Source organism: Cygnus atratus, chromosome 5 (assembly GCF_013377495.2).
Source record: "Cygnus atratus isolate AKBS03 ecotype Queensland, Australia chromosome 5, CAtr_DNAZoo_HiC_assembly, whole genome shotgun sequence".
NCBI lineage: Eukaryota > Metazoa > Chordata > Aves > Anseriformes > Anatidae > Cygnus > Cygnus atratus.
The window spans coordinates 28,369,819-28,381,704 of NC_066366.1; the positions used below are offsets into that span (position 1 = coordinate 28,369,819).

At 53.4% G+C, this 11,886-nt stretch overlaps 1 protein-coding gene across 1 annotated transcript; it reads right to left on the reverse strand.

Moving 5' to 3' along the window:
* Window positions 1-258: 258 nt before the first annotated feature.
* Window positions 259-7,323, reverse strand: ZFP36L1 (ZFP36 ring finger protein like 1). The gene is given in 4 exon segments (XM_035540076.2): window positions 259-5,856; window positions 5,858-5,949; window positions 5,952-6,516; window positions 7,063-7,323. Coding segments are annotated over 4 exon segments (1,005 nt in total). The 5' UTR covers window positions 7,120-7,323; the 3' UTR covers window positions 259-5,565.
* Window positions 7,324-11,886: the final 4,563 nt, after the last annotated feature.

Below are 11,886 nucleotides of genomic sequence, written 5' to 3' on the forward strand. Positions count from 1 at the left end.
TTCTGCCTACGAGGAAACACGAAACCGCGTCATGCCTGGCAGCAGCCACCCCATAGTCCCGTTTCCTCCCCGCTTTATTGCAGAATTGTGCTGCTGGGTGCCCTCGGCTATGTTTAACGCAGCGTCTGTTTCCACTCTAACCCCTTCGCTTTGGAGGGGGAGGATATAAATCAGCTGCGGAGCTGCCCACAGGGCTTAGTCACAGCAGGTATTGGTTTAGGGTGTCTTAGGGGAACTTTTATTTTTTTTTTTCTGGAAGTATTCTAGGGAATAAGTGCAAGCTTTGTGAGGAACAGGCATTGCTTCATGGGCCAGAGTCTCTAGACAAAGGACATTTTACATCACCTGCCAGAATCATCTTCTAACATTTTGGGCTGAGCGCAGCCCCAAGCACAGCGGGCTGTTCCGCATGTTCCCAGAAGACACTTACAGAGTCCCTGCCGAGCAAGTCTCAAGGTCCTTCCTGGCATTCCTGGTCCCAGGACCATGCTGGAGCCATGTCTGGGCATACGCTGGCCGCTGCACCTCCTTCCTTCACGGCCTCCCAAAGCCTCTTGCTCCAGACGCGAGCACAGGCCGGATTTCCCCAGCTCAGGCCACACAAATTGTAGCAATTAGCAAGTGTAAAGGGCACACTGTGGTTTTCACATGTATTACTGCATCTTACTGCTCATTCATATCCTTGGGCATGCTCATCAGATAGCATCCAGCCAGCAACGTTATCCAGGCCTTCCCCCCAGCACTGCTGTTTCTGAGGCCCACTGGAGAGATCCAGTTCATTCGTGTTCATGCATCCAACCACCAGTAGCTAAGCCTTCAGACTCAAGGCAATACGGCTTCTCTCACCCTTCCAACCCCATGTTGTGTGGACTTGACCTCTAGCTCTTCCCCTGCTCCCCATCTCCAACCGTGACCCCCTCGATTCCTGTCCCACCACCACATCTTTGCCTGGTACACCCTGGCTTTCCCTATGTGGTTCACAACAGCAGCTCCCAGGCCCATTTTCAGACCATACCCTCCTTGTGCAGGAGCCATACAGACTGGAAGTTCAGGCCAGCTTTTAACAGTCTTCCAGGTGTGTTTCTACTCTTCTCAGCTTCTCTGCTAGCTCTTGCCTCTCTGCCTCCCTTCTCAATTTCACTATTATGCCAATAGGGCAAATTCTGTCAGGACCAGGAACTTTGAGCATTTCAGGCTTTTTTAAAATAGTATTTTACTGTTACTTGCAACCCTGGCACACCACAAACCTATCTATAAGTGGCTTGAAGTAAGGGTTGGCCTAAACTAGACTGTAATGTTCCCAATTACCTTCAAAAACAACAACAAAGTAAGCCTATTTTACTTTGCACCCCTCAGCTACAGAGGCATTTGGGAAATAAGAAGGCCTCTGTTTCCGCAGCCCCCAACTGCAAAACTAAAGATGTTTTGGTACAAAAGCCACAACTGGCCCATAGCAAGGGAGTAGCTGGTACAGTCACTGGGACACCTTCAGCTGTGTAGGAATTAGGAAGGAGGGAGGCAGCTACTGGAGTGGGATCTGAGCCACCTGGAGCTCTGCAGATCAAAGTCACCGTGTTCCTCCTGACAGAGGCAGCTGGCAATGGCAGCCGTACGTGCTGACTGTAATTTCCAAAGACAGCCAGACGTGTTGAAGGTGGATAGCTCTAGAGTCACCTGACTCCAGGGCCAAAAATTAAGTAATAGCTAATGCCTGCAGCCTGAAGGCATGGACCCAAATTTCTCACCAGGAGGACACAGGGAGCATCCATGAAGCACATGAGGAACAGCCAGACAGAGCACTGCAGGAGTGCCCCTGTCCTGTAGTAAGAGCTGTAAGTGCAACCTGAAAAGTACACCAAGGCACCCACTGCCGTGCCACCTCATGTGGGATAACACGTATCTCATCCTCACGGGTGCTTCTCTCTGCCCTGGGACACCAGGCACTTCAGGAGCAACTGTGCCCGCACAGGGGCCAGCCCCTTCATCCTGGCCACTGTGAGAGTCCCGTGCAATAAATGAATGAGCCAGAGCATGGATGAGCCCTCAAGTCAGAGGAATGTGCCCCTCGAAACCACCCTTTCAGGAAAGGCTATTTACTCTTCTGAGCTTTGGCTAGGGTATTACCAACACACGGCCAACTGCTAGGGGAAACAGATGCTAACCTTATGAGAAATAGCACCGACAACTCATCCACAGCACATCCGGACTAGCTGCTGCCATATATCCGAGCCACAATGAATGCCAATGATCAGGCAAATCCCCACGTTGCTAGAGGCTCTCATGTGTGCACTCTCTCTTCTAAACTATTACAGAAAGTAAACTTCTGATACTGCCTGCTCAGCTCTTCTCTGTTCCCTATGTGGCCTAGCTCAAGGTTAGTTTCAAAAAGCAAAACACCAAGTGACAGAGCATTTATCATTGATAAGCTCATAGAAGAAAAGCAGTGCTGGCATCCCAGAACCAGTGCCCTAGAAAGACAAGGGAAGTATACGAGTACCATGAGTGAAGACCTACTTTCAGCACAGCTTCCCAGGTGCTTGTCTTACCAATAGCACCCTGCGATGAATACAGCTATTTTCTTCATCAATTATTAACTGGGCAAAGACTATTTGTTTGAAGAGCTGCGCAGAAAGTCCAAAGAGGAAGCGAACAGTTTCAAGCCCCACATGCACAGCTATGACAGGCGTGGGATCCTCTCCAGATCAGATATGCCTGGCTCATCGGGGGCCAACAGCTCTGCTCCCAGCAGCTGGGAAGGAGGCAGGGCCCGGGCACTTGCTGCAGCTGGGCACGGATCTTCCAGGCAGGAGCACATCTCTCATGTGGGGCCTCGCTGCCTTCACTCACAGGAGGTATATGAAGGCCGCTGAGCAGCACCGGGGCTGTGCCCAAGGCTCTTCTCTTGCATGCTGTGCGCTAGTTACGTCAGCATCTGCCAAGAAAACTCCCCGTGCAGCTGTTGTACTGCTCATGGGAACCAGCTCCTACCAGCCACGCTCTTCTTCTACCATCTTTCCTCCACCTAGCTCGCCTTTATTGCCAGACCACACAAGAAAGAGTGTTGCACAAAGCCAGCAGCAGGGAAGGTATGCCGGTGTAAGCCTTGAGGTATCCTGCAGCTTTTGTTTTGCAGGAACTTTTCCAACTTGAATTAGGAAACGTCTCTCCTTAACGTTGAGGCATGTCAAGACAACTGAACAAGCCGTGGTTCAGCAGCAATATTCCACCCCTGATTTGGAAGAGAGCTGGAACAGCTTCAGATGAAGAGCACCAAGCTTTCTCCAGAGGAGAGCTCAAAGGTGAAGACAACAAGAACTGCACCATGAGCAGCACTGGCAAAGAAGCATCCCTAAGTAAAAACACAGGTTTCAGGAATTGTTTTCTGGGATGTTTCTGGGATTGGTGACTGATGTTCCAACGGCTATGGGGGTCTGAATGCCATAGCAGGATCACTTATACACACACTGAGACTTTGCTGGAGGCCCACATTCTTCTCCCTTGCAAAATGCCAGACAGCCACTCTGCCACAAAGGCCCAATACCACTAACAAGCTGGGCCTGATGTTTGGTAAATCCACACTCCATCAACCCCCTAGAACCTCTCATAGGACAGTGCAGGCTGTCCTCCAGGGGAAAGGGTCTGCTCCTCACAGCAGGAACAAAAGCCAGTCCAAAGTTTGAGCTACACCAACCAGAAAGAAGTTTGCAGGAACAGACTGAGCAGCTTAGGATGGGAGGAGGACTCCCTAAGAGACAGAGAGGGCTAGAGGCCATGGGATAAACCACACCAGGTGCTCACTGATATTGATCTGCACACCCGTGTGCTTGATGGGGCTGACTAGCTCCATCAGTGAGGCATGAAGGAAGGGTGCCTGAGCATGTGGTGGGCATCGCAGGGGTCAAAAGGAGAGAAGTAGCTGCATTTGAGCGGTTCTCTAAAACCAGCGCCTCGATTTTTGCAAGTAAAACCAGCTTCACTGTCAGTTTCTTGAAAAAACTTGGGGTTTATTGATTTAAACTGCAAACAGTCGTTACAAAAGAGATTCTCTTTTAAATAAACTCACACAAAGAGGAAGAAAAAAGCAATGTAGTGAACAGTAACAGGGGAAAAAAAAATTACATTCATTATTCTCTTTGTGCCAGTCCCGTTTACCTCGGCAAGGAAAACTCCAAACTTGGAATACAGAAACGCAAAGACAAACTGTATTTGGAATGTCTTCAGATAGGCACTTTGAGCCCAAGGCTTTTCTCCTTGAAGAAACTATACAGAAAGAGGAAGAAAAAGGTCTTCCTCCCACGCTGTCTCGCAACAGAGCTCAGGTATGTACATTCTAAAGCCCACATAGGCAAGACCCAGGGGAGGGGAAGAGAAGAGGAAAGGCAAAGAAGCACATTAACTCAATTTGCAGTCCAACACAAAAAAAAGGGGGGGGAAGGGAATTCTAAAATAAATAATCCAAACACAGTTTTTGCATTTTTTTTTAAATTAATTTTTCATTTTTTAAAATAAAATAACCAAAAAAGTGTAAAGTTACAAAAAAATGTCATTGTAGTATAATATATTAAACTGTGGGGAAAAAAAAAAAAGGAAAAAAGACACTTCACAATCTTAAGATTAATATGGAAGATCATAATTTAAACATAAAAGAATATATTCTATGGATTCATCATCCCGATAAATATGAACAAAATTAACAAAAAAAGCATAGGTTTCGGCAATAAATACGTTTTGATAAGTTAAATAAGCTTTTTTTATATTGTTGTGCAGTGACAAGCAAAATTTGCTCTCCAATTTCTGAAGTTATACAAAATTAAAACCCAGAAAAAAAATAATAAAAAGCTTGGCGTGAGTGCTCTAAGATAGGTCTAAAGTACTCTAGAGCAAAAACCATTAAAGCTATGTCTACTGGAACTTTGTTTACACAAACTTGTGTGTGTGGAATGACTTCCGTCAGCCCCCACCCCCTCTATTTCTTTATTTGTTTTTAAGATGTCACATGAATACACGGGGAAACTTTTAGCACCAAAATCGAGTCTCTCATAGTCCCATCTCTTTTTTTTTTGTTTTTTTTTCCATTTGCTCGTTTTCCTCCCAAAGTCCCACTCGTGTTACAATCTTTGTCTGTTCTCAGCTTGTCTTCCCGCAGACCTGAGTGGATCCAGGCAAGATGAGTCTGTAAGGGGGGAGAGCACGCTGGATGTTAACACCTGCCCACGTGCCTGCAGCCTAGCGGGAGCTGGCCAGTCGGGAAGGGACTGGAGAGGGCGATGCAGTATGCAGCCAGTGGAGGGAGCTGGATCCGGTAATTTCCTGCACATCTGGAAGTGCACAGAGCTGCTGGTGCCCTCTGCAGCTGGAGAGGTAATACAGTCACAGTGAAAGCATTAAAAGGCACTAATTTTGTAAACGTTATTGCTTTTCATCGTAAATTTGGCACTTAAGGTTTAAGCCAGTGGGTCTACGACAGGCAGGTGGACACGTTAACATCCAGCTCCAACTATGGGGTGGGGGGAGTTCAGCTTAACATCGTAATAGAGGTGGGGGGGAGCAAGAGGAAACCCCAGATTAGTCATCGGAGATGGAGAGTCTGCTGAAGATGGGAAGACGTCTTGAGGTGTCCAGGATAGGGGAATCTGAGCCGCTGTGGCTGCTGCTGGAGCTGCTCAGATAGCCCTCCTGGTCAGAGAGGGAGTCCTGAGGACTGGGCGGCGAGTCAAACAAGTTGGGGGACTCGGACATGGGCCTGAACAAGAACGTGGTGGGGGAGCTCCCGCTGGGCACCTGCACCCCCATGCTGGGGGCGAAGAGACTGACCAGCTCCTGGCTGGAGAAGGTGAAGGGGTTGCTGGCGCAGTCCAGGCAGGGTGGGGGAGCCCAGCAGGTCGTCGGCGCTCAGCATGGGTGGCGGGGTGATGGAAGTGGGGCTGTCCAGCAGCCCGCTGGCAGCAGTGCTGGGAAGCCGGCGAAGCTGAAGCTGTGCTGAAGGCGGGGTCTGTCAGTGACGGCGGGCTCCCGGCCGCCCGCCACGGCGCGGCGCTCCTCGGCGTTGTGGATGAAGTGGCAGCGCGGCCCGTAAGGGCAGAAGCCGATGGTGTGGAAGGTGCGGCAGAGCTCGGTCTTGTACTTGGGGTGGCGGGTGAGGCTGCGCAGCTCGTGGATGCCGTGGGCGAACTGGCACTTGTCGCCGTACTTGCAGGCGCCGTTCTCCTCGAAGGGGCGGCACAGCTCCGTCTTGTAGCGGCTGGAGTTGACCTGGCCCCCGGGCTGCTTCTGCTGCAGCAGGCGCTCGCCACCCTCTGAGAAGGAGCGGTCCCGAAAGCGGCTTTCCCGGGGGCCCAGCATGGGCGCGGGCTCCCCTTTCAGGCTGCTGAGGAGCTGGTTCTGGTGGAACTTGGAGTTGGGCAGGGTGACAGAGTGCCTCCTAGGGAAACCCCCGCCGGCCGGGGTGCCCACCGCCTTCCTGTCCAGCAGGCACCCGCTGACACCCGAGGGGCTGTAATTCAGCATCTTGTTGCTCTGCGGGCAGAAAGCAAGCACCGGTCACTGCCACCGCCTCCTCCGCAACTCTCCCCGGACGGGAGAGCGACGCCGGGAGCCCTCGGAGAGCTCAGCCTCGGCGGCACGGCTCGGCACGGCACGGCACAGCACAGCCCCCCTGCTCGTCCCACCCGCCTGCTGCGAGCAAAGCAAGCCCCGAGCCGCCCCTACGACCACCGGGGCGGCTGCTGCGGGAAGAGCCCCCCGGGGGGAAGGCGCCGGGGGCCCGGGCTGCGCCCGGCCCCGCTCCCCGCTCCCCGCCCGGGCGCGCTGCAGCGGGCGGCGGCAGGAGCACGGCCCCCGCCCGGCGCCGCCGCCCGGCCCCGGCCCTGCCCGGCCCCGAAGGCGGGGAGCGGGGCCCGGGCTGAGCCGAACGGGGCGCCCCGCCCGGCCGCCGAAGTTGCTCGCGGCCGGAGAAGGGGGGAGGAAAAAGGAAGAAGGGATAAAAAGTAAAGAAAAAAAAAAAAAAAAAGCGCAGAGAGCCCCTGCAGGCGCCAACCCGAAGCTGCCAGCCGGCGCGTTTACCTTGCATAAAACTTCGCTCAGGTCGAAGATGGTGGGCGACACCAGGGCTGTGGACATCTTCGGCGAGCGAGGGGGGAAGCGGCAGGGGCGGCGGCAGGCAAGTGGAAGGAGTCGCGGTGTGGGTAAGGCGCAGCCTCCAGCTCGCAGCCTCCAGCGCGCTGCCTCCCCCCGCTGCTGCTAGCGCTGCCTCCGCTGCCGCCACCAGCCCGCCGCGCCCGCTCGCCGCTTCCAGCGGGCTGGGGGAAAAAGCTCAACTTATAAAGTTTCGGACTTACCCCGGGAGGAGGAGCCGGCGGCGGGAGGAAGGGGAGGAGGAGGAGGAGGACAGGGTGATTGACACCGCGACTGAATCACCCGGGCGGGCAGGCCCAGAAAAAACTTTTCGGGAGGAAGAAGCGAGGGGGAGGGGAGGAGGGGAGGAGGGGAGGGGAAAAAAAAAAAAAAAAAAAGAAAAGGAAAGGAAAAAAAAAAAAAAAAAGCGCGTCCCTTCCAGAACAGCCCCTGCGGGCAGCGCTCCCCTCCCCGCCCCGGACGCGGGAGGCGGCTGTGCGCGGCTGCCGCGCGCGCGTGCCCGCGAGTGCGTGTGTGTGTGCGCGCGCGCGTGCAACGCGCGGCCCCGCGCAAAAGTCGCGCAAGTCCCGCGGCGCCGCGCAGCGCCCGCCCCTGGAGCGGGGGGTGGCGGCGCGGGGCCCCTCGCAGCCCCGGGGCGCGCCGCCCCCCCCTGCGCAGCGCGGGTTTGCTGGCTGGCTTTGTGTCGGCTCGCCCCGCCGCCCCCGAGCCGGGCCGCCGCTTTTCCCGGTTTTATTGCGAGCCGGCAGGCGCTGCAGGGGGAAGGAACTCGCAGCCGCGTTCGTGGAAGTTGCTAAAAGACGGTTTTAAAAGGGCGTTTGATACATTCTGCCTCTTCTCCCCATATGCTCTTCTTCCAGTCCCCTCTGAGTTGTAAAACTGAAAAAAAAGAATGTGTCTCTGAGCAAGTAATCTGTTCCAGATTTCAGTAGGCACAGTGTGATTCATACCGATATTGATATGGCGGGGGGGGGGGGGGGGGGGGGGGGGGCAGTTTCGGTGTAAAAAAAACAAAACGTCTCAAGGCTTCCTGATATACTAGGGTGCCTCAGCGGCACGGCGGCTGCCCTCCAAGGCGGGCGAGGGGCTGGGGGGGGCGAGGGGCCCCTTGCCGGGGTCCCCTTGCCGAGGGTCCCTCCCAGCCCCCGCAGGGACCCAGCAGGGCGCGAAGCCGAGCGGCCAGCGCCTTGAGAACTTGAAGCAACTCATCCGCTTCCTCCGCTGTTTGCTTTAGAGTCTCAGGAGCCGGACTTTGAACTGGCGGCTGAGCTTTTTCCCCTCCTTTGCTCTTCGAGAACGGCCAAAACAACCAAGGAGAGGAACGCCCACGGGCTCCGGCTATTCCAGATTTCTTTCTTTCTTTCTTTCCTTTTTTTTTTTTTTATTACTTACTTAGGGAGAGCAATCAGGTTCCTCGAATTTCCTTCTCTTTCTAGTTTCTTTTCTTTCGCCTCGGCCAGAAGCGAGGAGTAACCGGGGAGAGACCAGTCTATTATTTTCTGCAGTTGTTTACTGATTCTGTAGATGGTGCTTGTTCCCAGGGCTCCGAGCCTCTCTATAATTAAACCCATTTTAATTGTTAGGTTAGAAACGTCATTTCGGGGACTTTCCAAGAGTTACCGAGAAAGCCGGCCGAGATAACTATTTCACTACTGAGTTGCTCTGAGCTGTTTTTGTTTTTTTCTTTTTCTCGGCTTCCTCCCTGCTCCCTCTTGTGCTGAATTGTGCATTATTCGCTCGCCCCACGCGCGTGTATGTTTTGGAAACTTGGGGTTTGAGGTCGCGCATTTCCACGCATCGAGCAGTGAACGCCGAAGCCGAGAAGGAATTTTTTCCAGTGATTTAGCTTGTCAAAACCTGACTCCGTGGTGGTCTGCTTTGCATTCAGCGCGCACATGCTCGGAGCAGGAATTTAGCTGCTCGCCCCACCTCGTGGCTAAAAGTCAGAGCCCTCCAGGCCAAAGTGGGAATTTGTGTGGGCATGAATTCACACCGACTGGAGGAATGAAAAATCAGAGCCTTGCACCTTCTGCCAGAGCCTCGCAAGAACTTTGATAGATGGAAATGAATAAAGATAGGTAAATGAATAAATGAAAGTAAATTATTAAAGGAGGTTACTGAAAAAGTGAATGAATGCATGCCATGCTCATTAGCCACCTTGTGTGGGGCATGTTCCAGCTGGGACACTACCGCTGGGCCCAGGGAACGGCAATGAATGTCCAGGGCTTTTGAGCCTGTCCCAAGTCCCTCTTCAGCACAGGAACAGCAACTGTAGCATTCTTGCTCCCCAGTTCTGATGCAAGCAGATGCTAAACTTGTCTCAGAATACGCACAGATAAGGTTCCTGGTCCATGCACGCATCCAGCAGAGCAGTTAAAAACTGTTTTCCAAAATTGGAGCTGGCATATGCCAGAACAGCCTGAAAATGGGGAACGGACTAGGGGACTGCAAATGAGACGACAAGCTGGGAGGTTTAAAGAAGTACTTTTTCAAATAGCGCGTGCACGAAACTGTGGGCTCATTGGCACATGATGCTGTGGAGGTCAAAAGTATAAATGGGGTCAAAAAAGCAATTTGACAAATTTATGGAGGAAAAGTCCCTGGAGGTTTACTAAAGCCAAAGGCAGACCTGAACTGTGTGTCGCTGGATAATGCCCAGTGACGTACCGCTCTGTCATTCCCCTGCATTTTCCCCTAAGCATTGGCAGTTTCTGGAGGTAAGAGGAAGGCTAAAACAGACCTGATCTGACCCGATATGGTTATTTTTACACAGTCCTGCCCTGTCCTTGCGCTCTGTAATGGACTACCAACCCTAATGGACTCCTCTGGAGCATGAGTTGTGTGAGGAGCTTTGCAGGAGCCCCTCAGGAGCTAGCAGGGGCTGACCCGAACCCTTGCTCCCGCACACCGAGCCTCTTTACCTCCCAGCAGCGTATGGGGTTGCTGCAGCCAGACAGACCTTTTCCTGTCATCTTCTGCTTTTCATGGGCCTGCGGACATCAGCAGGAGGCCTCACTGGACAGCCAACACTCCCACCCGTGCAGGTGGAGCTGCGTACACTGCGCTGGCTGGAGGTAGGCCTCGCGCGCTTGGCTCTCGCTGTGCAGTGTGGAGGTGTCCAGGCTGGGCAGGAGGAGTTTGACACTGGGAAGTAGAGGTCAGCACTATCTTGTGCCTGGGCCGCTGAGCTCAGCTTCCCACTTTGGCCTCTGCTAGAAGCTGGAGAAGAGTCCCACGGGGTGGCTGTGCTCCTCACCCGGCTGAACTCCCCCTTGGGGTAATAAGAGGTTACGTGGGGCACCACGTGTAAACTGAACGCAAGCGCCAGCTTTGCCACAAGTCCGTCTGGTGATGTTACAGCTCCCGTAGCTACAGGAGAATATTGCTGCCTTGAGATGCCTCCACATGCCTTTACCTGGAGCCACGCACCAGTAGGAAGCTTGGGGGTCTGAGCCGAGCAGGGGTTACTGAAAAACAGCACAAGTACGGAAAAGCCGGAATGGTTGAAAACAAGGCTTGGTTTGGTTTGGTTTGTTCCCGCCTTGGCCTCTTTCTGAGGTCTCAAGCTAGGAAAGGGAAGTGCTTCCATCGCACAAAAAGGGAGTTTTGTAGGGGTGAGGGGTTTCCCCTCTACTGTGGGGGCCGGGGGCATGTGGGCGTGTCTTCTACAGCAGACGTGTCTTCCTCCAGTGCGGGGAGGCTAGGGGCAGGACAAACCTCCCACCCTTATTTCTGCTGGGAGTGCAAGAGAAGAAGCCTTCTGCAGTGGCTGTTCGTATCTTTTGGGTCAGGTGCTATTTTTGTTGGCCGTGCCTCTGGAGCTGGAGGTGCAGCAGTGCCTTTCTTCTGCTGCCCGCAGGCTGTGTCAACTCCAGGCACCTTCCAGACGCTGTGGCCTTTAAGGTGGAGTAGGCGTATGTCAGCGTGGCTATTCTGCACCTGCCCTTTGTCACCTGCCCCTAACTTTTTAATCCTTCCTTTTATTTTAGCCTTGTGCTCCGCCTGTGGAACATCTCCGGGTTGCCACTGGAAGGTGTGAATGGCCGGAGCTGGAAACCACAGGGTGTAGGGATGTCCTCTGCCAGGGCTGCCGGCACCTGGGGGAACGTGGCCTCGTCCTGCTGCCAAGCAGAGGGGACACGACCAGCTGCCTGGTGGGACAGCAGACATGCAGAGATACAGGCAAGTGTGCTAGGGTGGTAGGAAGCAACTGGAACGAGATTCCTGGCTGCTCGCGTTTGTAAACATCCGTAAAATAGGGAGTGTGTGCATGTGTGTGTTTTGTGGTGGCGTGAAACCCAAGAAGCTAGCTCCATTATTTTTGCTGGAATTGGTAGCAACAGCACCAGGCTAATATTATGAGCCCTTAATCCTCCTGACTTTACACCTGTGAATGACTTAAAGACCGTCCAGGATGAGCTCAATTACAGGACTTCTTTGCTAATTAGTAGGGGGGTTTGGGATCTGATTTGGTTGTTCGTAAGGAGGGCTTTCTCTCCCTCAATGGCTCAGCGACTCAGCTACTGTTTGGGTGTGAGGGGAGGAAAAGACAGGAGGTGGAGGTAGCATGTGGCCTCTTGAGAAAGGGTCACGAGTTTAGCGCTGGTGGCACTGACAAGGTACTGCAGTGGAAAAAGCAGAGGTGTCCTCTCAGCAGACGCAGGGTAAGGAAATTGGCTGAATGGATCCAAGCTATAATTTCCAGTGGAAATACTAATGTGGTTAATGCACATCAAGCCCATGCTGGTGTTTTGC